Source organism: Oryzias latipes, chromosome 15 (assembly GCF_053564925.1).
Source record: "Oryzias latipes strain Hd-rR chromosome 15, Olatipes_Hd-rR_3.1".
Lineage (NCBI taxonomy): Eukaryota > Metazoa > Chordata > Actinopteri > Beloniformes > Adrianichthyidae > Oryzias > Oryzias latipes.
The window spans coordinates 2,078,463-2,104,424 of NC_136251.1; the positions used below are offsets into that span (position 1 = coordinate 2,078,463).

Consider the following 25,962-nt stretch of genomic DNA (forward strand, 5'->3'; position numbering starts at 1 on the left):
TCCTTAGGAAAGACACCCATTGCTTGTGGAGGTTACAGGTTGGCGCCGTAGAGCTGCCATCAGTGTGTGAATGCGTCTGTTCCTGAAGCGCTTTGGGCGTTCTAAGAAGCACGGTCAGTGTACGCCGATGACCAAACGTACTCAACAGACATACAGTGGACACAAAACAGACTTTTCCCACAGGAAGCCCTTAGGAATGTGGGGGGGGACCCCCTGGATGATATATGGGGCTTGAATCCAGAACCGCTCAGACACTCAGTCAACCACTTGAGGGGGGGGCAATTCAAGAAAGAAGATTTAATGTCCAGATGCCATAACTCAACTTTGATGTCACCTAGATGGATGAAAACCTTCAGTTTGAGATACTTGACTGAAACATGTCTGCTTTGGGCCAAATGGCTAATCTACACACACTAACACACACACTTTGTTAAAGCCTGGTCTGCTTTTAAATGTCAATGAAACATTTTTAAATTTGAAGACATGACACAGAGTTAGTTGGACATATAAATCTGTTTATTTTGCCTCATCGCAGCTCCACAGTCCTGATTACGAGCTCCGTCTTCCTGTTTGGACAAAAGCTTAAACCACAGCTGAACAAGCCTTTCAAGAAGGCAAATGTACTTTGTGTTTACACCTCCAAACTGTCTGCAGTTTATCACACAACTGTGGAACCGAAACTTTCTTTTTACATCAGCCAACCTTCCAATTTTTAGTGTCACTTTTGGCAATTTAATAAAAATAACAAATGAATGAAAACATACAGTTCAGCTTACATTAATATAGAATACAGTTAATAGATTTTTACCCACAAAAGTTTGTTACAACTACTAGAAAAGAAAAAAACGGAGTCACCACGTAGTACTAGTTAGAACCAGTGTGTGCATGTTGGTCAGGATGAATGCACACCTGCAGAAAAGAATAGCCCCGCCTCCAAAGGTCATCAGCCGCCCAAAAGAAAAGTACTGTTTATCTTGGTGTTTCAGCTGAATAGAATCTATCTGTTTATACTTTTGTTCTTTGAATCTTTAAAACACGGAGCACCGCTGCAGCCGTGGTCTCAGACGCATCACACAAAACAAGACTTACAGTGATCACACTGATCCCTCCATTTAGCTGGAGTGCGTTTGTTCATTTCCATGTGGTTCTAGTGTTTTCTTAAAGTCACTCGTCGTGCTATGACTAGTGTGTTTAGTTTGGGTTTAGTGTGCTGTGCATCTGTCAGTGTGTGTATGTGTGTGTGTGTGTGTCTATGCGTTGGCGCTGATGCTCTGCTTGTACACAGCATGGTAGGCATTTCGCAGCAGGACATAAGGGAAGCAGGACTCCAACAGATCCATAGTAAGGAAGGGCGACTCCTGCACAATCTGGAACAGAAACACACAAAAGCAGCTCTTAAGGTACAACACTGCAGCTGGAACACACTGATGAGTGACTGAGCTGCTCTCACCATGTCCAGCAGCAGGTACACAGACTCCCGGTTGCGGGTCGTAGTCTTGTCCGTCTCCTGGCCAATCTTTAGTAAACTGGATGAAGCCAGCTGCACACAAACAACACAACGCAGGAATTGATCCTTTCTGTCCAGCAGCAGCTTTACTTAAGACAGGCAAAAAAAACAACATGGACATCTGTTGTGGGTTTGTGTGCAATGCTCCAACAACAGGATTGCAGGTGTGAGTTTGTGTTACAGTTCATCTGTGAAAAAACGACAAGTAAACAATCTGAAAAGAACCTGATACCCCCCCTCATACATTTTTAGGTGAAATCTGATTTTATGAATGCAAATGAGTTTGAAGGATTCTCTTGAAACAAGGTTGAACTGAAAATGTTTTCATGCTCTGCAGGTTTCCGTCCTGCTTCTTAAATGTTTTGTGGAAGAATCTGCTTAAAAAAACTTCCTGCTTGCTGTTGCAGTTTCAGCCTCAGTGTTTTCCTGTTTTCCTGCCAAAAGCCTGAACTTCCAGGTTTAAAAGGGAAAGGGTGTCTGGGACTTACAGCCAGGAACTCCTTGAGCCGGTCCTCGATGCTGCCCTTGTGGATGGTGAAGAGCGCTGCTGCGATTTGGTTGATGGCTTTGGCCAGGCAGTGGATGTTGTTGCAGTGGCCTGCAGGGGGCAGCAAACGCACACAAAGGTGATTGTGTTTCAAAGAGAACAGGAAATGTGTGCAAGCTGCACACCTCCAACACATAAAAGGAACCTTTCCAAGCTGACTTTAAGCCCTTTGCAAGGGAGTAATACGATGATTATAAAGACACTTTTACCATTTACAGATTATTATTTAATAAAATAAATATATAACATTATGCAAGCCACAACATTAAACACTTTGAAAATTTGTGTTACAAGAGATTCACACAGGCAGTGATCGTTTTAAAAAGTAACACAAAGTAAAGAACATTATTCTAACAAAGTTGCTGCAGCCAACAAGAACTTTGACAAAGAAACTGCATTGCATCGACCAATCAGGCCTGTGACATGTTGATGTGATCGGTGGGTTAAGTCCAAAACTAACAAGGAGAAGGTGATCGTTGGCATTTGCTCCTCCTGAACGTTAAGTCTTCTCATTTGTATGGAAACGATAATAAGATCTTTGAGGTTAGAAAAAGCCCTACTTTAGATTAGGAAGCTGCAAAGACCTCAATAAACTATTAAGAAAGACACAGTTCATGTTTTCCAACCACTTAGAGAGGACTTCTGGTAAGGCTTTAGATTGTAAGGCTGTCAAACTATTAAGAAAGAAACTGTTATTACATCAATTCATCACTTATGAGCAATATGAGCGCTGTGCTAAGTGTTTACTTCAGTGGAAATGCACATATAGCCTCTCCTTCACTCTGTTACGCTGCGCTGTGGCTCAGGCAGTTGAATAGGATGTCCAATGATCGAAGAGTCGGTGGTTCGATCCCCGCTATCTAACCCTCTAACTCTTACTGGTCAAAAAGGAGAAAATGCTCGCAACTGGCGAGTGTTCCTTTCAGACCTTTAAAAAACAATCCAAAGAACATCATACCTACTGTAAAGCATGGGGGTGGAAGCATCATGCTCTAGGCTGTTTTTGAGCAAAGACACCTAGATCTCACATCTCTATATCTCAACCCCGTAGAAAATCTTTGGAGGGAGTTGAAACTCTGTGTTGCCCAGCAACAGCCCCAAAACATCACTGCTCTAGAGGAGATCTGCATGGAGGAATGGACCAAAATGCCAGTAACAGTTTGTGAAAACTTACAGCAAATGTTTGACTGCTGTTGTTAAACACAAAGGGTACATAACAAAGTATTGAGTTTTAACTTTAGTTATTGACCAAATACTTATTTTCCACCATAATTTACAAATATTTTCTTTACAAATCAGACAATGAGATTTTCTGGATTTTTTTTCTCAGTTTGTCATAGTTGAGGTTTACCTATGAGAACATTTACAGGCCTCTCTAATCTTTTTAAGTTGGAGAACTTGCACAATTGGTGTCTGACTAAATAACTGTTTGCCCCACTGTCTACACCTTTGCCCGTCTTCCTAATCCTCTGTTGTAACAGTAAAATCTGTCCAACACAAGAGGCCTTCAGCTCTGATTTGTTTGCTCAGCTGTTAGTGTTGTCTTGCAGCTGCTGGGCTGCATCCCGTCATTCTGCTCACCTGGCAGGTGTGGCCAATGATCTTGATCAACACCTGCCAGGTATTTAAGTCAGAAAAGGGCTCATCCAGGGGGGCCGGCATGCAGAGAGAGCAGAGCAGGAGCCTGAGGAGCAGTTGTTTTGAGTTGGAGCTGTGCTGGGGGGGTATTCCAGAAAGCAGGTTCTGCTAGCTCCCACGGTAAGTTTGAGGCTAAGGAAGTTGATAACCTCAGCTTTCGGTTCCAGAAATGGAGGTATGTTTCAGGGTAGGTCAAGTTGCCATAGCAACTCATGCTCTGAACATAACCTGGTCTGGAGCAGGTTTAGTTGAAGGTTAGTTTGTTTTCAGAGAGGTGAAGAAGCATGGTGTGTCCATTTGAAGATGATTTAGTGGATGAAGAAGCTCAGATAATACTTTTTCCACCATGAGAGGGTGATAAGACCACGTATGGATAGGGCTGGGCGATAAAACTATAATTATCGTTATTGCGATATTACCTTTTTTCGATAGTAAAATGAGTCTATTGCGATAAACTTTCGTTTTAAATGAACACGGGAGAAACCCCCGGAAGACCCGCCCTCTTGTCCAATCAGAATTAAGTATCACAGGGCTAGACCAATCACTGAATAAACTGCGCCACGTCTAGTTAGAGTGAACGTTATTTACAAGCTAGGATGCAAGCTAGTATCTGCATGCGTTGCAAATCCTAACACTTGCAGAAAATGAATGTTCCGTCTGAAGAGGCGTTAACAAACTTGAGCCAAGCGGGCGCAGATGAAGGTTCAAGAGGCATTGTAGAACGGACCGGCCCGAAAAGTTCCGCTGTGTGGACGTTTTTCGGTTATCTAAAGTCGGATAAAAGTCAAAGTAACGTCTACTGCAAATTGTGCCAAAGATACGTTCCTAATAAATGTGGAAATACCACCAACCTTTTTTCTCACTTAAAGCAGCACCACCCCCCTCGAGCATGCTCAATGCCAGACTTCACCTGAAATGGTTGATACACTTGTCTTCCTTGCCCGCAATCTGTAGGCTTTTGTTCATTTAGCAGAAATCACACTGACCATGGTGCCTATTTGTTGCCTCACAGAATAGGAGGCCATTAAGTTGATCTGTTGTTCTTTTTTGACTTGTCTTTGAAAGCTATTCGAAGTTGCACAAAAGTATTTAAATAAGAACATTTTTGTTTTAAGCTTTCTTTAATTTCTTGAAGAGCATTTTAAAGAAACTGAGGAGTTTCTTGGGAGTTTTTTTTAGTTTATTGCACTTTTTTTTATATTGACATAATTGTGTATCAATTTTTTGTCTATTTTTCTGTTAAACTTGAAAGTTCAAACATTTGAATTTATTTGTGGTCTTTTAAAACTGTGTGCAATAAAGATTACTTTGAAAAATATAGTTATTTGATATCGTTTTTAATATCGTTATCGCACAATATGAAAAAAACAAAATATCGTGATATGAAAAATCCAATATATCCACGTATGGATGTTGGAAAGAGAAACTTTTTTACTTTGAACTAACTTAATTATTTGCTTCAGTTAAGATAAATCATTTTTTTGTTACGTCAGTTTAAAAATAACACGTATCTATCAAAGTTATTTTACATTCATTCAAATTAATTCAGTTAAGTAGGTGTAACTTTGGTGCTTCTGTTAGATCGGCACCGCAAGGGATTGTGGGATACCATCCCCTTTGCCTGTCTGGACCGATTTGGGTTTACGTGTGGGTTTTTGACCAAATGTGTTTAGTTGTTTAGCTGTTTTGCTGTGTTTTGCCGAGTTTTTTTGTCCTACTATGCTTAAGTCTCTGCACCATGAGTGAGAGGGAGGGAGACGATGATGAGTTTATATAGCATTACTACCATTTCTCGCATAATGAAAATAACGGAAAATTCTTTAATGAATTTATGCACTCCGTGCATTTTTTTCCGTCCTTTTTATTTTTATAAAAATGAGTATAATCTGCCGGCTCAAACTTAGACATATGAGTTCAAGAAATATAATTAAGATGGAAAAAATATTAATTGAATTGGAGTAATATGACATTTAGTTAGATAAATATGTAAATTTGAGTTGTATAAACAATTATTGAGTTTTATAGACGTAAGAAATTAGGTTGATTAAATTTAACTCAATTATTTGTTACCAATAAAAGTAATTCATTTAAGTTGGCAAAATTGGATAAGTCATATGTACATGTGTCACCAGGAAAAAATGGAAATAAGATCAGAAACTCGTACATTTACTTTGTCTGTTCTTCAACTACAAGCAAAAACTCTTTCTTTTAATGATGATGCAGCCGTGTTACTTTTTTGATGGACGTATAATCTTCATACGTCGTCATTTAAATCTCAGACTCCGTCTCACTGAAGTATATGGTGACTCTGGAAATCGGTGATCCATTGAGAATGTCTTTATGTACCTGCTGTGCACGAGCATTAACCCAGGGTTACCAAGTGGAGCGTAATTACGCTAACTCATATCCGGTCTTTTGGACCCGACATACCCAGAGTAAGCAAGTTCAGGCGGATTTCAGCCAGAGTTCAGGCTTAAAGTCAGGCTAGTTTAAACATGCTTCCTGGAATACCCCCTGGTCGGTTTGTTTCTCTTTTGAGTCCCTCTTAGTCCTCAGCAGTCTTATACTGCTGGGATTTGTTATTTTAGTTCCGGGTTGGACCTTGGTAGTCCTTATTTGCGGGCTTTGTTTATTCTATTCCTTAGTCAGACTTTGTTAGGCAGCCTTAGCAGCGAGCTGCTAACTCCAATGGTCAACGTGGCTGGCTCAGTTGTCTACCTGAATTATTTTATGTTTGGCCAAGGCTCCAATCCCTCTGTTTTGTATTTGCTTAGAACCAGCACAGTAATGATTTTATTTTGTTGTTTTCATTTTTTTCTTTCTCTAATAAACTGTGTTCCTCAGCTTTCTGGTGTCCATTTGTCATATGCCACGCCCCTTTTTGGTCATCTCCCTTAGTCTGAGGCAGTGTGCCTGTTGTGGCCGTGTTGGACAGAACAAATAAAAATGATACTTTACAATAAAGTAAGATTCATTGCATCAGTTGGATTTGGATCCCCTTCATAACTGAGCTGAGGGGGGCTGGGCAGGCCAGACTGTACCTTCGATAGCAGGGCTGTACTGTGACATCACGCTGCAGGCGAACATTGGTAGAGAAACTGCCACAAACACCATGAGCAGACAGGCGATCTTGTACTCCTCCTCTGGACTGATGTTTTCTGCTCACACACATTTAGAGGGTAATGCAGTAATGATTGCACTGCAGAGAGCGTGCACGTTTGTAATGACATCGAGGCTCACCGCTCTTCTGGGACGACAGTGCAACCACCAGAGCTGGGTCAATCTCACAGGGAAGTCCAGCTGCTGAGGACAGTTCGTACACATTCATGGCCACCTGCGGAGCAGAAACGAGCATCTTAGATGAACACGAGCGCCTCTCCCGTTAGTGAGCGTGCCTGAGCAAGCGTGTGCTCCACCTTCATGTCTGTCTCTCGAGGGATGTGGTCCTTAAAGTCCTCCACAGAACTGACCAAGAAGGGAATGTGACACGACAACACCTGCAGGGCACACAAAGACGAGAGCAGGTTCAGATGTGCACATACACCTGCACATGGCCAACAACAAGTCAACACTGACACCCTACATCTCTCAGAGCCTCCTGAGCCAGTGAACGGAATGACAAGATGACGCCAATGATGGTCATTCTCTTCAGGACGCTGTCCACAGCTGCAAACACACACAGAGGAGGTGGTTTTAAGGTCCCATTCAAAGCTCCTCCATGATTGCAGACATTCAAAAACAAATCTCACAGGTGAGTTTTTTGAAGAGAGCGGCCATGTGGTCAGGTTTGTCAAAGCTTGTCCTCATTTGGGTCAGAACGTCCATGTTCTCCACCACCAGTTTCTACAAAGGAGAACCTCAGAGTTAGGAGTCCCAACATGACAGGTAAAGACAAAAAGAAAAAGATTCGAGATCTGAATCGGATTAGTGATCATCTTCTCCAGAATCCGGGTCAGTTTCCTGCTGGATGCAGAGCTGCAGATGAGAACTACCCCGGGTGTGCAGGCTTCAAAGCTTCAGCACATCCGAACAGGACGTAAACCTTTGTGCATATGTGAGCCAATGGTGCAAACCTTCAGCTCGGCAACTTGTGATGAGATGTGCCACATCAGACTCTCACTCAGGAACTTCATGCCGTACGGCCCCAGCAGCTCTGAGAGAGCACGCATCTCTGGGGAAAAGCAGAGAAGTGACATCACACTCACCCTCACCACAGTCTTCAGCTGTTTCCCATCCACATGCAATGCTAAATCAGTGTAGACTCTATGTGAGCGCGTCGGCCCAGCAGCAGTGCATTTTCAGCGTCACGGCACCGCGTTTCCAAAGTTAAAAAAGCTTTTGGCAAGGACGACGCGTCGTATCAACCAATCAGGGACTTAGCTTGGGGCACATGGTGTGTTCAGTGACACAAGCAGTGAGTGGAGTCCAAATCCAACACGGGGAGAAATGTTCTCCTACTGAACTGGATCGTTTTTGGGAAATCTTTAAAATAAATAAGCCTGATCTCTAAACATCATTCGTGTCTTTCATGCATTGTAAATGAGAAACAGAGATCGGGCTGAAAGCATTTGGTGGTAGCTCCTCCTACATGCGTCTGGGGCATCAAGCTAATAAACACATTTTTTGACATGCGAATCGCGTTGGGTGTGAACACAGCCCTAGCCGTCCGTCAGAAACATGAGACAGAGAGAAGTGCATGTACGTGCGCTCGTACCAGATATGTCAGAGTACTCCTCAGCGTTGAACGTTAGTTCGTTATCTGTGGGCAGGTTCACGAAGGCCTTCATGGCTGGGAAGTACGCAATGTGTCCGTTACTGACCTGACGGAGCAAAGTCTCCAGGTACCTGGACACACACACACACGAACGCACACACACACTTAAATGAACATTCACTTGAACACACAAATAACCTTTTCCCTCTGGTCTAAGGACAGAAATGTGAGCAACAGTTAAATGTAATGAAAAGCGAGGGTGCGCCATGATATTGTTTAAAATGTAAGTTGGGGGGTGGTGGGGGGGTGGGCATGGCAGTCCAGACAGAGTTTTACTAGTGACAGAGGAGAGACGGCGGGGAAACACACCAGTTGGTGTACAGGCTGGTGATGGTGGGCTCGCCGTGGCTGTCCAGGTGCTGCGTCTGCTGCAGCAGGACGTTGTTAAAGACCCGCGTGATGTCGATGGTCACATAGTTCTCTATGGACTGCAGCACTGTCATGTACGCTCGCACGCTGGTCAGCAGCTCACTGGGCTTAGCTATCTCTTGGGTGGCCTGATTGTACATGGTCATCCCAACGATGGACCTGCACAGACAGGAAGCAGAAACCTCATCCATTGTCCGTTTCCTCTGAAGACTCCTTGCAGTCCTCAAACAGACAGTTTACTTGGTAAAACGGATCTCCAGGTGGGAGGTGAGGTATTCCCGCGGGGTGAAGGTGTGCTCCCACACCATCAGGTTGGGAACGTAGTTGATGGAGAAACAGAGCTCAGATAGAGCGGTGTGGAGTTTATCCAGACTGTAAAAGAGAAGCAACAATTCAAATCCCATTTTATGGCAAAAACACACAAAACTGATCTGCCATGATCATTTAAGACTTTAGGATTTTATTCTCCATGAAGTCTTTAAAGCTAAATGATGGTTTTAGCCCAGGTTCTTCATTCTTAGTACAGGGCTCAAGGCTGCGAGTGAGACCATTTTGGTTGCAAGTGCAACTGGGTTTGGCAATGGTGCGCCTCACTGTGTGCATGAGTGTGCCGCTGTGCCAGTTAGGAGAAGGAAACAGTTTTTTCTTTGACATTTTGGCTCTTTGAAGTGCGCCTGTAGATGATTGAGGTGAGTTCATGTCGATGCATGTTTTTTCTTTGGGCTGTTTGTTTGGTTATTTACTTACTGTTCAGTTAGTAATATAGTAATAGTAATATAGATGAGCATTTATTAACCCATAGATGCCAGTCTGGTCTGTTAAATGACAGCTGCTCGTGGTTCTTTCTGCATATATGTTCATATGTGAGCTGAGTTATATAATGAGTTTGTATTTAGCCAGAAAACACACATCCATGTATCTCAAACAAGTCGGTTAACCACATCATCAAATCAGTCAGCACAAAAACATCATAAAGATCACAACAACAAGTACCGGTAACAGAAAAACATCATGTCTGAGAAACAAAAAGAAGAAAGTAAAGTTAAAATGTTAAAAGATGTTAAAAAAAAAGAAAGAGGAAACGTCAACAGGTACCGGTAAGGTCCATGGGACATCGCTGATTGGATGAGGACTTTTGTAAATCATTTCAACAAAAGCTTTTTCAGTATGAAACGCCTTAAAACAAAAACATGAATTTTACTGCTGACCTAAACAAAGCTGCTGCTATCAAACAATCTTTTAATCCAGGACGGATCTATGATATGATCTGCACTAATAACTACACTTTTAGGCTTTTCTACATTTAGATTTCCCCTCAGTGAAACACTTTAAAGACCATTTATCAATATTGTAGAATTGTTATTCACCCCCTTCAGGGGTCGCCACAGTGAATCCGATTTTCTGGCAGAGATTTCTACGCTGGATGTCGCTCCTGACACAACCCTGTATTATAACTGCGCTGGGGACCGGCACAGGGGAACCCAAACGTGGCCCCCCCTGTGGCTCCAGAGTTAGGCAGCAGTGTGAAGAGTCTTGCCCAAGGACCCACACTGGATAAAGCTCATTGTGTCCCCTGGAAATCGAACCCTGGTTTCCAGTGTGCCTGCACTTAACCAAATGAGCCGCTGAGTGTCTTCGTGGAAATGTTGCAGCCAAAAAGAAAACGTATGATGTGGAAAAAAGTCAACCAAATCAAGTATGCAGAAAAACCCAGGATCTGGGCTCAGAAAAATGGCAGCAGTTGATCTGGATCCATGAGAAGTTGTTAGTAGAAGGCCTGCAGAGATGAACAATGAGGAGTGTCTGCAGGCAGCAGAGAAACATTTCAGGCTGCATTTCTGCAAATGGAGATTTGGTCAAGATCCTCTTAGGAAGGAGAGCAGGAAGAACAGGAAGTGACATCATGGAGGGATTCTGGGATTGCACAAAGAGACGGAAGGATGTGAGAAAGCCTACATCAACAGAAGATCCGAGGTTAGTTTTCCAAAATGTTTGGAACAACCTTCCAGCCGAGTAATAAAAGAACTGAAGCCCTTTTGAAGGCAAAGAAAGGTCAATATTGTACTGGTTCAGATTTTGTTCTTTCACTGCATTTTGTTGATGAAAACCAAGGATGGACCCTTCCATTTCTGAAGCGTTCTCAGTTTGTTTTTTCACAGAACTCGTTTGCTCTGAACTGTATGTCTTCATTGAAGCAAAAGGAAATTTGGCTTTCAGTCAGACCAGAGTCTGGAGAAAAGAATCAAACCTCCCGTTTAATACTGACTTGGTGACAAGCAGCCGGTTCTTCCTCATGCTCTCCATTCCCGGCTTTTCCCTCTCCGGCTCCCCCTTCTTCCCGGGGGCCTTCTTGCTCTTCTTGTTGACTGCCTGGCTGATTGTTTTGGCGCAGTGCTTGGGCAGTAGCTGCAAAGGGAAAGCAAAGGACGTTCTGTTGCTCTGAGGTAGAATTTGGACAAAGTGGAGCTGTGACTTTGTTGGGAACATCTCCATGTTCTAACAGAAACAGCCCAGAGTGAGAAACAGGTGAAGCAGCTCTGCAAACATCACTGTCACTGTTCCTGATTAGAGCTCGTTTTCAACAGTTACTGCACGGGATCAGAAAAGGGTTGGTCATGAGCCGTGTACCTGATCGCTGAGCGTGCACTGCTCCGTGCAGATGTCAGTGATCAGGTTTCGGGCCTGCTTGGCCATCTCGTCCAGGAACATGTTGCACAAAGACAGGCTGCGATCTCCTATGTGGTGACGCTGCAGAGAATTACACACAAACAGAGAACAGGACTTTGTTAACTATCAAAGCTCACGATTGAAATGTTCTCACAAAAACAACTACTCAGAGTTAACATTTCAAAATAAGAAGAGCATCTCCAGAGCTCAGCAGAAACTCTGAAAACCTTTGAATGTGCAATGATTTAGAGACAGAAAGGAGAACGATGGACAACAGAACACATTACCACTACGTACATCTTGTGCATATGTGAATATACGTGGAAAAAGTGAGAAAAGGGAGCGGTTCTTTACGTGAAATGACAGATGTATCAGAATAAACCACGTTAAAATAAAAAATAAACCATGCAGAGAACACGTTTCATTGACTTTCTTTCTTTTGACATTCAGAGCACTGTGCAGAAATCAGACGGCTTCAGCACCACGGTCAGCTCCTGCCGTAGACCTGCGCAATGCTTTGTTGTGATCAAACAGTCGGATTCTCCTGATCCTCGTCAGTTCTAAATCAAGGCCGTGCCACGCAGCCAGAACGTACGAACGTATGAAATGTAGGTCTCGCATGATACATGCCTGATACATGTCATAAGTGTTTCTTGCGTTCGGCATTGGTTGATGAGGGAAATGTCAGTCGAGGGTTCTGGCTTACGTGTCTTTACATGAATTTGGTTTTGAGCTGTCCAAAATGTTTGATCAGTTGAGACTGAACGCAGCTCACTCGTACTTTATGTGGTTCATGCACAATTATTACAGGCATCATAAGCAATTGTGCATGATTTTTTAGAACATGCATTTGCAAATTTTTGGCTTTTCATAAACGTTCCACACAAGTCTACGGTAATTTTTTACACAAGTACCAGCGATGTCTAACTGTCATATGACATTGAAGTTATGTAATTGACGCAAGAAAATCGAAGTTGCATATTACATGCAATGATTACGCATGGTTCATGCATATTTTGTGACGGGAACATACATCGGCCGATCTTTGACCCCTCCAACTGTCTATATGGAGTGGGGGTCTCCCGTCTGGGTCAGGACTCTTGCTGGACGGTGTCCGGGTCGCGGGAGGAGGCCGAGGACGGCAGGCGCAGATGCAACTCTAGACAAGCGTCAGGCACTTCTCGTGGATCTCCCCATCTCATGCCCCCACCCCAGTCCGTGCACATAGAGGCTGCTAGGCGCCAGCTGAGGCAGCTAGAGAATTCACAAAAAGCGCTCGGCAGGCATCCAGAGTCGCATGTGCGCTCAGGGTACTTGGTCACAGCCCGCTCTGCCTTCCTACACGTGAACTGCACCTGACCCAACATTCTGCAACCAATATCAAACACTTATGAATTACATGTATCATGCATGTATCCCGGAACATGTCATATGTGGACAATGCGCAGATTGTACGTAGTGGCAGTGTGACACGACCTTTAGGTTTTAGGGGAAGCGTAGCATGAAGACTGTTTTCACCTTTCATCAACTGTCCTTTTGAATTCAATTTAGTTCTCTACAGAGAGCAAAGACTCAATCACAGCAGTTTCTAAAACACAACAATATTTCTACTGGTTTTAGTTTCATCTGTTCACAAAAATATCAATATAGATCAGAAAAAGCCAAACTAAATTTAGCCAGCTGTTCTGGCAGATTTAGGTGTTTGTATTTCTTCTACAACAAACATCTTCATCATTCTTCCTCTGAGAGTTTTTGTTTTCTAGATAACATGCTCACCTCCTCAGGACAGAGCTCATGTGTGCAGGACATGAAGTGTGTGCAGAGCAGAGGGAAGCAGATGGAGTGTCGGCTCTGGGAGGGGAGCTCCAAGCACTGCTGGAACATTTTTTCAAAGGCGCGGCTGTAGAAGCTGCAGAGATGGAGGAGGAAGCGGTTAAGGAGGGCGTACTCAAACCAGCCACTCAGAGGATGACTCACCAGAAAATAGACAGATCCGACGTCTCCACCAGCATCTCCACCAGAGAATCCACCATCTTGGTGTGGAAGATGATGGTGTTCATCATTTTCCCCAGCTCTTTGTGGTCTGAAATCCCAAGACTGGCTTTAGAGACACTGGTGTATGCCTTCAGCAATGCACAGGAGGAAACAGAAAACCAAAGTGGTCACACAGGAAAAGAAAAACAAGCTTTCATATGGCTCTAACATGAAAAAAGAAGTCTCAGGAACCTGCAGTCTGAACCAGTCCAGCCTCATTCCTCTGAAGTCAAACACCTCTCCATCTTCCACTGCAACACACGCACATTACACTTCAGTCATGTTTCAATGACAGACCCACCCCTCCCCCTTATGCTGCTTCACCTTGTTTGACACTCAGGGAGGTCATGGTGTTGACAAATGAAGACATTATGATGGACTCATCCTCCGGACACACAGACAGGTTCTGTTGGACAACCACAGTTAGACCCAAACTCCAGGAGATGTACGGAGGCGGACAGGAAGCGGCAGCAAAAGGCTGCCCTCTGCCTGCAATCAGCTCCATCTACAACCCCTGCTGTCTCAGCAAGGCAGGACACAGTCTGAGGGCCAATACACATCCGGGTTTAAGCCTGAGACTTTATCCATAGCGGGTAGGACAAACAGACTCAGGGACGTTTCTTTCCCAAAGCTGTCACTCTATTTTGTATTTGTCTTATATGTCCACTTTTAGGGAAACTGCTTTTAAATTGCAATGTTACTATGTATACTGACAATGAAGGCTTTCTGTTCGATTCTCAGCAACAACCGTGTGGATGTTACAGCAGGACAGACATCATCTCCAGGATGTTATTGACGGCTTTAAATACTTTGTCAATACAACAGCCAGGATGCTATTTGATGAATAAAGGTTTTTCTGCATGAAGAGGTTAGCTGCAGGTGCAGACATGCTGCATGAACACTGCTAGTCTGCAGGACAGTCCACACACCTGCTGGCGTTCTCACCTGCACCATCTCATTTAGCACCACGGCATCAAAACCGGACAAGTACTGCACATAGTACCGCTGCATCACCGGCCCGTACTTCCTCACGTGGGCACGGAGCTCTTCCATGTAGAAGATCAGTTCTGCAATGTGTCTGCAAACACCCCCCCCATCTGTCAGACCTGAAACCAGCATGGCATTTGTGTGTGGCTTCAGCCTAGTTCTGCTCACTTGTCTATGAAGTCATCTGTGCTTTTCTTCTGGATGTTGTCGGCGTGGCGCAGCAACCAGATGATCTCGTCGCGAGCAAAGGACAGAGCCATGAAGACAAACAGAGCCTGGGGGGGGTCATAAACAGAGGGGGGTTACTTTTACATGAGGGGTCAGTGAAGTGGCCGGTTTTGCTGACCTGTCTGTACTGCACACTGCAGTAACTCTAAACCTTTGCAGGTTTTCTCAGTTTGAAGCAGCGATCAAACTGAACATGATTCTCACAGCAGTTTCCGTCAGAAGTCCCGCTATGCAGTTTTTGCCCGTGGCAGTCTGGCGGCAGCGCATTTCAGGCAGTGCGACAATGCAGGGAAAATTCTAACGTGCTGAACATTTTTTGTCGGTGTCTTAACCATGGCAAAAACGTGGGTCGCCTCAACAAATAAGGAAGTCTGCTTTAGCCCACAATGTGTTGGTATCAGCAGGTGGAGTCCAGAACCAACAGGGAGAAGAATCTGATCGTTCTCCCCCAGAACTTTATGGTTTAGCCCGATATTGCCATGCATCTAAACAGAAGTGAAAGACACAAACTTGTTGAGCAAATTGTGTTCTCCTTTGGAACTTTGTGATAAAGTATGATGGAGACAATAATAAAAAGCCGTCAATTTTTTCTCTCTCCTTGGACCAATGCAGAGCAGCAAACTGTCAAACTGGGTCACAGAGAGACAGAAGTAGCACTGAAGTGTCCGTCATCCAGCTGCAGCTCCTGCAGAGGACGGTGAAGCTCATTGTAGCGGAGAGTCTCTGATGATGTCATGAACCCAGACTCGGAGACGGAAACGGGATCTCTGAGGCTTTTCTAGAGATCGTTACCTGAGATATTTTTATCAAACAGTAAAAGATCAAAATACAACTAAATAAGTGGTTTCATGAAGTTTTTTTTTTTAAATAACAGACTTCCAACCTTTACTTTTACACCAAAAAGGGGGATATTTTTCAATCACCAACAATTAAGACCCCCCCCCCCCAAAAAAAAAAAAAAACAAACAAAAAAAAACAAAAAAAAAACTAAAGAGCAACAGATCAATTCACTCAAGTAGTCGGAACACTTCTTTGAGTTCCTTTCAACAGCGTAGATCATATGTTGACATGTCTCGATCCACAGCCCTCCCGCTACCCCATGACTTAAGGATGACGGACAGCTCTTTGGGCTTTATTCCTTACGTTGTTTTGGGTTGGTTGTGTAAAAACTACAACGCTGCACATTGATGATGTCACAGAAGCGACAGACCTGTGGCACGCGCTGCATACAGGGACACCAAGACGTGCACTGAGTGATGTAACATGCGTTTTCTGCAGGGCTCAGATAAAATGTTCATGCAAATAAACAGTTGGAGTCTTGGGTTTTATATTTGAGAAAGCAACAATTGTTAGAGATTAAAAGTGACATTGATGGGATTAAAAAAAATAAAAAATTTGTCTAATTAATTAATTGCAATTAAGGTGATTTTTTGACACTCCTATGGAATATACCCATAGATCTTTCTACAGTACAACAGATTCAGAATTATTACTAGCTTTTGTGGTATATTTGCTTTTTTTTTTAAATAACTTTTTCTTTTACATAAGACAGAACAAAAGTAAAGGAGTTACAAGTTAAGAAAAAACAAAAAATCATTTCATTTGTAGAGCAAAAGTCATTTTTTCCATTTAATAAACTTCATCCACAACTTGAAAGAACTGGTCTGACTTAAAGGGGGGGGGTCGCATTTCAGCCAACACAGAGAGAGTTTTTTTTGTTTTTTTTAAAGGTAATTATGCATATTTTACAAAGGTAACAATCCTCTTTAAATCTCCTTTTCAGGTAGTAGACCCAATAGAAACCTTTGGGGTCAGTAGGGATGACATAACCCAGAAGAGCTTCTATTGTTTTGATAATCATTTAATTATACTAATTCTGTCCAGGACCAAAGATGTGAGACTGATTGGCATTATCCTGTGCACACTGCCTCCAACAACATTGCTATTTACCTTGAAATGTGTTTCCCATTTGTGGTGGTGTGTAGAACCTGAGCCCATTTTTCCCTCCAAATTCCAGATCTGGTTTATGTTAGTTGTGTCTCACACCATGCAAGCTAGTCATCCCAATAGTTAGCTGTTTATCCCATTTTAATTTGACAGCCAAGGAATTATTATCTTTAGGTTTCTGTAGCCCCTTATAAAGTCTAGAGACAATCTTGTTAGGTAACTTTTTATAAGAATCTGTAAATACTTTGAGAAAATCTATACCTTTAAATGTAATGCTTTGTTTGCCTTATGTAAGGGCGCAGATGGAGATGCCTAAAAAAAGTCACATTTTTCAAGGTTGAACTCAGTTTGTAATCTAGTGAATGATTTGAATGTCTTTCCATTTAGGAATAAGCACAAACCTTTCTCACTCCAGTGTAAGAAGGCTGCATCTGTTCTACCAGGTTGGAATTTTGTTGAGAAAAAGGCCAAAATAAACTCTGACATCCTTTTCCAGTTTACATTTTTGGTACTCTATTCCAGATTAACAGTGTGTTTTCCACTCAGATCTAAAGTCATTTGAGTATTTTATGTCCTAAATTCACCTTGATCTGTTTCCGATAGGCTGCAATCTCTGGAGCGCACCAGCAGATTCTGTATTTTAGCTGAGCTGCATAGTGATGCTGTTGTTCATCTTGCATCTGCAGGTGGTTTGGCAGAGTTTAACACCGAATGCCCTTCCTGACACAACCCTATGTTTTGAAGGCACACGGAGACCCAGATAAGCAGCAGCATGAAGGTCTTGCCTAAAAACCAAACTGGGTACTGAACCTCGGTCTCCTGCGTGACTGAGCTAGGTGAGCTGCATAGTAGGACTGCTTCAAAATTAGAAGGACGAGACCTCCATGTTCTTTATTGATTTGAAATGTTTGATATTTTCTTCCTGGTTTTGCTCCTGTCCATATGTATCTACACAACCGTTTGTCCCAAGCATTAAAATAAGAGTTTGGGATGTTATCTTTTTTTGGATCCCATTTATATTTGTAACGTTGTCTAATGACAGAACTTAGAGAGTAGTTTATAGTCAGAACCTGAGTTTTGGTAATATTTAGATTATAACCCAACAGCTGGCCATATATTTTCAGCATAGCCATAAGGTTAGGAAGAGTCAAGTCAGGATTATGTAGACAAGTCACGATGTTGGGCACACTTTACTTTTAATGATCGATTTACAATGGATTAAGAATGAAGCTGAAACGAAGCTCCTCATCTCACATCACTTTTCTTTATCAAACATTTTGGTATCATTCCTCAAAATAACCTAGAGTTATGGATCATTGAATTCTTTTAAGACACATTTATTGAGTAAACTGGAGGTTGCAGCACTTTTTTTAGTCCTTTCAGGTTCTTTTAAAGTATTGGTTCAACTTCTCTGCTGATTTTAGCTGCTTTTGAATAGAGCAAAATCTTCAGCTCAAAGCAGTCACACCTGCACCATCGCAGACACATTTAGTTTTTCTAGTTATTATATTTTATTTTTATAATTGTTAAAGTAATGTGTTTTCACCTCAAAAAACTTTTGTTTTTTAGCTTCATATTTTGGAGAAACGTGTTTAAATGCCAGAATATGAAAGCTCTGCAGTCAAACTCTCTGCTTCCAAACTGTCATCTACGGAGCTTTTCTGCATCACCTTTGGACCCAGAAGTCCTGGCTGGTCAGCTAAGACAGTGGCCAGCTCCTTCAGAGCAGACCGGAGGAACTTGCGTCTCTCTCTGTGCATGGAGCCTCTAAAGGAAAACGGCAAACACAATGTGACACTTTAGGACGATCCTCAAAACCGAGACCATGGCGGCAAAAGCATGACGGGCAGATGAAAAGGGGGATGAAAGCTGAGGCTAGAGGAAGGGGGGCAAAAAGGGAGAGATAAAAGGAGCACGGTAAGTGGAAATAAAAGCTCAAATGACAGTTTAAGAAAGAAGAAGCTGAAATGAGTACAGGGATTCTTATTTATCAGAAAGCAGGGAGGCGGGAAAAGGCTCCCAAAGATGGAGCTGGGTTACAGGCAAACTTTGGGAAGGAAGTGAACATACGCGTGAGACAGGGCCTGCTCTTTGCACTCCCTGATGTCATTGATGCGTTTGTTGTACCTGAAAAAAAAAGAACTTGGAAAATGACTCCCCTCATTACGACAATGACTGCTTTTCAGAAATGCATCTTAAATTTGAGGATTTTTCACTTGTTTTGACAAAGTAACATTTGATTTTTAGCTAAATATTTTTTTTACTTCCAGATATTTTCCTTGGTCCCAAGTGAAATGTCTCCACATTTAAAATGCATTTTTCTATTTGAGGGAAACTGTGGGGGCCCCCCACCCTCGGATGTTCACAAACAGGTCCTCTGCAGCCTTGTGGATGTGGAAGACCTCGTCTCTGAACAGGCAGAGGCAGGTGGAGCTCTGCAGGGCCAGCTTCCACAGGGACAGCGCCGCCGCGTCGCTGTTCAGCGCTGGATGGCACAGAATGAAACCAACTGCAACAAAACCCACAACACCCGCCCAGTCAAAAACCAGAACCGCCCAGGGCTCGGAGGAAATTCAGAATGTGGCTACGCACACACGATCCACTTCTCCATGGCGTCCAGGGACAGGTACTCGCAGGGCATCTGAGGGCACACAGAGGAGGAGGACGGGCGTCATACGTTTGATGCTGAAGGTCACGCAGGATGAAAGGGCACTTACGGTGTCTGACTGAGCCGGGTTCAACATGGTGGAGGGGGCAGAGATGAGGGACAGCAGCTGGGCATTCCTCCACTGGTCAGCAGACAGGTTTCTCCGTGGATAAACCATCTGTAGGCTGATCAGGGCTTCCGACAGAGACTGGTCACAGCAAACATGCAGCTTGTGTCAGAATTAGCTAGGGTCACCACCAAATTCTTGAAAGAATGCAGGTGTTTCTCTTAGCAGTGGCTCAATAACATTAACTTATCTTATCTTTATGGACTGTTTGATTCTAATCAAATGCTGAACTTTGTCATTTCCAAACTACACAAGATAAGCAAGAAACTAAAAAGGATAAATGTACTTTTGGAATCCTGCTCCGGTTGTGATAGAAACCAGAAATGGATCCATTTGTTAGAATGCTCATACCTGCGGTCCAAAACACTAAGAGAACACAGGACACGCCTCACCTTTCCATGAGGGACAAACTCTTCCATCATCTTCTTCAGAGGATTCTCATAATCCACGATCATCTGTCCCAGCCTTGGATACTCCCTGTCACTGCAGCACACACACATAATGCTCAGGTTTATCCAGAGTGACTCCAGGTTTCCTTGTTTTCTGTCTTCCAGCAGACACAGCAGCAGGAATCCGTACTGAACCCTCAGAACTTTGTTAAAGACATCTATTCAACTCCAAGGCAAACCACCAGCTCACATCTTTACCGGACCATGCTGAAAGCAGCAGGGCACACAAAAGGGGGGGGCTGTCCCCTCTCTTATCTAAAACATGGCTCTGTTTCTGTTTCTAGGAGTCCAGTAGAGACTAAGCTGCAACTCCAGTGTAGACAGCTGACTTTGTGCTCATGTTAGTATGTTTTTGTCTCTGACTTTTTCCCTGTTCTGTTCCAGGGTACAGGGAACACCATCAGACTTCTGGGACACAGTAAAGTGAACATTGCAGAGGCAGACTGGCAGATGTGGTGCGGTACAGTGGACTCAGGAACAGAACAGATCAGCTGTGATAGATAAACAACCCTTTCCCCATCCCCCATGTTAAAAATGTAAAACACAGTGCAAGTAACACTGCGATCTAAAGACAGACCACATAGGGGTGTAATGATTAATCCACGTAATCGATGAATCCATTTCTATTCCTACATTCCAACCAGATCCATCTGTCTAAGGCAAGTTGTAAATCGAATCGACCCATACCATTATACATTTGTTTCAAAATGAGATAAATCTGTCATCAGCTTTGGGAAATACCATTTGGATTGAGACATGGTAGCATTTATTTTACTACAACGTAAAAACGACCAAGTTCATCACAGCGGACAACACACATGTGATGTCATGAACACGGATCAGTCCATCATTCCAGTCCAATGTGTGGACAGACTTTGAATGAAGTCATGTGACCATCCAGTGTGAACCATTGTTCAAATGAATTGTATTGAATGAATTGCAGGGGCCTCAAACATTTTCAAACTTGGAGGCTACTGAGGAGAACATAAGACCTGAGCGCTGAATATTTTAAAAAAATCAGGGCCATTTATATTCATTTTTCAGATATTTAGAGTATTATTTCAGCTTCTTTGAAAGTAGGAGAGAGGGATTTAGTACTTAACTTCTACTGTATCACTGTTGACAACTAAGATTTTCTCCAGCCTGTTGCTTATCTACAGCACAACTTTCTCTCCTGGAGGGTGTTTTCAGTTTGTCCACTTCTGGAATGTCCACTGTATTCCAGAAGATTTAAGAAAAAACTGTGCTTCAGACCACAAATGATAACTTTAAAAATGTTTTCCTTAAAAGAGTTTGAAAAATTCATGCCTGTGAGTTTATCCAGCTGTTCATTTAGTCAGCCATGTATGTTAAGGTCGACCAAGCGTGAGCATTAGGTGTCCTATGGGAAATTCCATTTTACATTAGCATCAAGCTAGCAGACTTTGGGTTTACTCTTGTTATGCGGTAAAGATTCCGAGTCCGTGATTGGTCACAGTGCTGCGATTCAGCGTGAAAATGATTAACCAGTTGAACTGTCAGCGAGCAATCAATGAACGCCTGATTTGTATGTGATTTGTACGTAGAGCTCGCGAACGGACTTTAAACTTTTTTAGGGTTAAATAGAAATTCCTGAACTATACATGTAAATTTTCTATTTCTGTCAACGTACGATCCGGCGGTCATTAGCAGTACCGTACATGACACGAACCACCTCGGACTGAGTACCAGCACTGTCACCTTTTGTAAAAAAAATAAAATAAAAAAGTGGCCCATCACTTTACGTAAAGAATAATTGTAGATTAATCGACTAATTGAAAATCAATCGACTACTGAAATAACTGTTAGAGACAGCCGTAGTACGAACAGACTGATCTGATCAGACCCTGACTGAGGGACTAGAACCTGGCTCTGTCACCTGGCTCCATGCGTCATCTCATGCGCGTAGTTGTAGAGTCCAATGATGGCTTTTCTCTCCTCGATGCGAGACAAGATGATCATCAGAGTGGTGTAGGTCACCACCAGGTCCAGGTAGTTCCTGGTCAGGTCAAAGTTCACCGTCTGCTCGAGAACACAATCACAGGTTTAATTCTGGTTCAGTGGAGCTTCTTCATTCTGAAAGGAACAAACCTAAAAATCAGCGCTTACGATATCAAAGTAGACCTGGCAGGCGTCAATGGTGTTCAGCAGCTCACACACGTGGTCCTGTGGATGAAGATGGAAAGCAACTCATCAGTGACAGCCTTTAAATCTGAACTCCTCCAGAATGTTCTTTCTCCCACCTTAAACTCCATGACGTCCACAAAAGTGAAGTAATACAGAGCCAAGTTCTTTAAAATCTCAGACTTCTCCTTCTGCAGCTGGGCCAGCTGTTGCTGTGAAACCACACAAGAACACGTCTGAGCAACAAGTCAGAGCCTGTTTCCAACAGCCACCATGACCCACCACCTGACAGCAGAGCTAAAGCATCTGCAGGACGCCTCTCCTCATCCGTCTGACTCTTGGAAGCAGAAACAAATGCATCATGCAGACTTCTGCTGCCATCCAATTCCCATTAAAGACTCAACTCATGCAAGACCAGAACAGCTTTGCTTTTCCTACAATTCTGCACTAAATGAACCAAAGTCACTTTTTGCAGCTGCTGAATAATTCAGCAACTTAAAAAACATCTTCTAAGGAAGCTTGAAGATATTTACTTTGCTTGAAGTTTTTTTCATGTTATGCTTCAAATGCTTTGGTGTGTATCCAAACGATGAAAACATGTGATGAGTTAGTGGATTTTTTCAAAAGCAAAGATCCTTTAACATTTAAATAGCAATTCCTTTAAAAAGAAATGGCATCTGAATGCTAAAAGCACAACTTTCATTCATTCCTAATGAACTGCTGTCAGAGTGCAGTATAAAGAGAAAAAGAAGTGTTTTACTAATTGGCAGATGACATCATGGTAAACGTTTTTTAAATGACTTAGGAAGCTGCTATGAGAAATAGATAAATAGATTCTGTCTTGAAGGCAGGGATGTCAAACTCCAGGCCTTCAGGGCCGGCCTCCGGCTGGTTTTCCAGAAGTCCTTCCTTATCTGCTCCTGATTACCTGGATCAGGTGAGTTTAGCCATGGATGGTTGGAAAACGTTTTGGACACCGGCCCCCAAGGCCTGGGTTCTGACATCGCTGCTCTAACGGTTACACTTCAGGAGATACAATCACAGCAGCTGGAATTAGAATGTCCTCCATAAGTAACCAAAAGGTGGTGCTAAAATACTATACAAGGCCACTTCAAATGTTCAGCTGAAGGCAGCTATGGCCTATGTCCCATGTTCTATGGGCCAGTTGATATCAAACATGTTAAGGCCCTTTTATCGCTTACTAAGGACTATTGTTTACGCTGGCAACCACATACCTTTAATTTGTAGTATTATTATTTTTAAGGAAAACAATAAGAAATGAGTGGTACCATTGAATTTGCGGTGATCAAAATAGGGCAAATATTGACATTTGCAAAGATCGTTAGAGTGTGTCAAACAAGGAGCTAAAAGAGTGTTTTATAAAACATCCTAAATGGCAGAAAATCTAGTCAGAAGGAAAGGAGTTGTCCCATTTATAACAAGATTCTTTAGTATCCAAGAAATGTGAGGGGAAAAAATATTTCTACAATTTATGGAATAGGAGATTAAGCCTAAAAGCCTTTAGTCAAATCTGTTAACATTTCCTTCAGAAGTTTTTTGAGAAAAATAAATTCTTAGTGTGACCACATTTATTATCTATGGGAGTAATATATATATATCTTTCTATAATATTCATATGAAATAAACCCTCAGACCAACGCTATACAAACTACAAGCATCTTGATAACCTTTTACATTTAAAAGGATTTGTGCAACAAAACAAGAACAAAGAAGTTGTAGAACAAACTGACTGCTTTCAGCAATCAGACAATTATGTGAGAAGAGAGTATGTTGTGTTGAAACAAAGCCTGCTCCAGAGCTGCAGCCACGGACTGGATGGACACGTGTGACTGCAGCTGCTGCAGCTCCCTCCTTTTCCTTTTCTGAACGTTGCAAATGAAAACAAAGGCCTACTTGTGGGAAAACCTTTGATCTAAAGGAGGGACCAGGTGAGTGCTGGTCACTGCAGCCTGGCAGGATCAGTCAAACAACTGTGTGATCAGCTCAGCAGGTAAGAAAAGCAGCTGTCACATCAGGCAGTTCAACAGCCACACAGTCACTCAGCTCATTCATGAAAGGAAATCAAAGGGGCGGAGCAAAGCCAAGCATACGATAAAAACACACAAAACAAAAATCCAAAGCTTAACAAAAATGTACAAAAACTTACCAAAAGCCACAAGTCCGGAATTAGCACGTAGTTTAGCATGCAGAACAAACAAACACAGACACAAGCAGAAAAAAAACAATGTAAGAGACAATTGTTGCACAGTTATACTAAATAAAGCAGTTAGACATACAAGCACGCACGCACAAACACACACACACACGCACAGACACACATGCGCACGCACGCACACGCACAGACGCACAGACACACACGCGCACACACGCACGCACAGATACACACACACACACAGAGCCAGTTTACATGCACACATAAATCAACAATGAGTAGTCAGGTTTTTACAAATCGACTGCAGACGCCGTCATCGGACAGTCCTGCCTTGGAACCAACTTTCACACTTCCTGTTACTTTGACGAGCACGCCCACTGACTATATATGACAGCTGGACTGAGTGAGTTTTCAATGTCACCCATTGAGAAGGGCTTACTTCCTTCCCCGACAAAATGAAATCATTTCAATCACCATGTTTTGGGGATTTGGACGCTGCCATATTGGAGTCAGATGTGGTCACTAAGCAGTGATTGGTTTGAGATGCTCTGACCCAACTTTTTTATGGTTACCACTTTAAGCAATCAGCCTGATGGAAGTTCTCACTTCTACCTCTTAAAGGCTCCACAAAATGAATGACTGAGTAGTGTGATAACGTTTTTCTTGTGTCTAAAGTATGAAATAGCTTCTCAACACGCATTATATTGGAAAACACACCTGATGATTCGACAGAGACGTTCTGTCTTTTTCAGAGTTCCAACCAGGTGGTCAAATGTGACGTGCATAAAAACAGCTGATCGTCACTGAGGCGGAGTCACCCGTCAAAACTGTGACAGGTGAATATGCCCTCCACTGTCCACCCGCTGTTGGAGGATGTCGTTCCACGTTGCTCCATGATCTATCTATCTACGATGTCTGTTTTCTTCAGTGGGGATGACCGCTGCCTTTTCCAGTCCATGGTAGCATTTTCTTGCTTCCCGTCGTCTGTTGGTGCTGATTTTGTGTTTTCTTGAGATGCCTGTTGTCGTCCTGCTCACATTCCTTCTGGTGTTCTGTTTTTCTTGTGATGAAATTTCGTCGTGCATGTTTTATTGCAGGTATGACATGGTATTTAGTAGATTCGTAGATGAATTTGCATTTATTCTTTTGCTTGATATTGTATTCTGGGTGTACCAGGAGTTGTGCATGTTTTTGTGTTGTCTGAGCGGCATGCTAATGTGGTATTTTTTCATGGGCCTTTAAGTTATTCCTCTGATGTATGGCAATATGACCGTTCCTTTGCTGTCTGTCTTGTGTGTGACGACACTGATGAAAACGGAACGTCTCTGTCGAAACATGTAAGGTATTTTTTTCAAATGTACTGTGTGTCTGATAACAAAATAATTAAGAAGCTAAAATGACTGAGTAACAGCTGTTTATTTCTCTATACAAGTCGAAGGGATTTTGGCTTCTTGGAGCCAGCAAGTACTTCCTGTTTGGAATGCCAGGGGTCCAGTCGTCATATACAAACAATGCTGTGACCTGCTCAACAACCACACGAGTGAACACAGCGGCGTTAGCTTTCATAACGAGTAGCCAACTTGTCTGCAAAAGTTGCTACTGCTCCGGGAAGAAGGAAGACTGTTGCCTAGACAACGCTTCTGTGAGGTCCCATGTTCCCTCCATCTCATGTGTGTCATTTAGACATGGACAGATGTCCAACCCCTGAAATGAACAGACAAATGCT

General features: G+C 42.8%; 1 protein-coding gene across 4 annotated transcripts in view; it reads right to left on the reverse strand.

Moving 5' to 3' along the window:
* Nucleotides 1-494: 494 nt before the first annotated feature.
* Nucleotides 495-25,962, reverse strand: part of nckap1 (NCK-associated protein 1) — a 53,475-nt gene continuing 28,007 nt past the window's right edge. For 2 of the 4 annotated variants that reach the window (XM_011473276.4, XM_023963062.2), the window contains 29 exons: nt 22,183-22,269; nt 22,049-22,105; nt 21,819-21,961; nt 19,865-19,955; nt 19,416-19,553; nt 19,291-19,339; nt 19,051-19,207; nt 18,769-18,825; nt 18,369-18,465; nt 14,692-14,798; nt 14,482-14,614; nt 13,861-13,942; nt 13,729-13,787; nt 13,480-13,625; nt 13,279-13,411; nt 11,464-11,583; nt 11,102-11,241; nt 9,076-9,207; nt 8,776-8,994; nt 8,407-8,537; nt 7,766-7,863; nt 7,442-7,535; nt 7,276-7,358; nt 7,109-7,189; nt 6,933-7,026; nt 6,734-6,850; nt 1,996-2,105; nt 1,451-1,540; nt 495-1,367 (listed from right to left, as the gene is read on the reverse strand). In XM_011473276.4, coding sequence (XP_011471578.1) covers nt 1,251-1,367; nt 1,451-1,540; nt 1,996-2,105; nt 6,734-6,850; nt 6,933-7,026; nt 7,109-7,189; nt 7,276-7,358; nt 7,442-7,535; nt 7,766-7,863; nt 8,407-8,537; nt 8,776-8,994; nt 9,076-9,207; nt 11,102-11,241; nt 11,464-11,583; nt 13,279-13,411; nt 13,480-13,625; nt 13,729-13,787; nt 13,861-13,942; nt 14,482-14,614; nt 14,692-14,798; nt 18,369-18,465; nt 18,769-18,825; nt 19,051-19,207; nt 19,291-19,339; nt 19,416-19,553; nt 19,865-19,955; nt 21,819-21,961; nt 22,049-22,105; nt 22,183-22,269 — 3,162 coding nt within the window. In that variant the 3' untranslated portion in view covers nt 495-1,250. Of the gene's footprint in view, nt 1,368-1,450; nt 1,541-1,995; nt 2,106-6,733; nt 6,851-6,932; nt 7,027-7,108; nt 7,190-7,275; nt 7,359-7,441; nt 7,536-7,765; nt 7,864-8,406; nt 8,538-8,775; nt 8,995-9,075; nt 9,208-11,101; nt 11,242-11,463; nt 11,584-13,278; nt 13,412-13,479; nt 13,626-13,728; nt 13,788-13,860; nt 13,943-14,481; nt 14,615-14,691; nt 14,799-18,368; nt 18,466-18,768; nt 18,826-19,050; nt 19,208-19,290; nt 19,340-19,415; nt 19,554-19,864; nt 19,956-21,818; nt 21,962-22,048; nt 22,106-22,182; nt 22,276-25,962 lie in introns of all 4 variants that reach the window. The other 2 variants (XM_004086622.5, XM_023963061.2) reach the window with 1 other exon arrangement.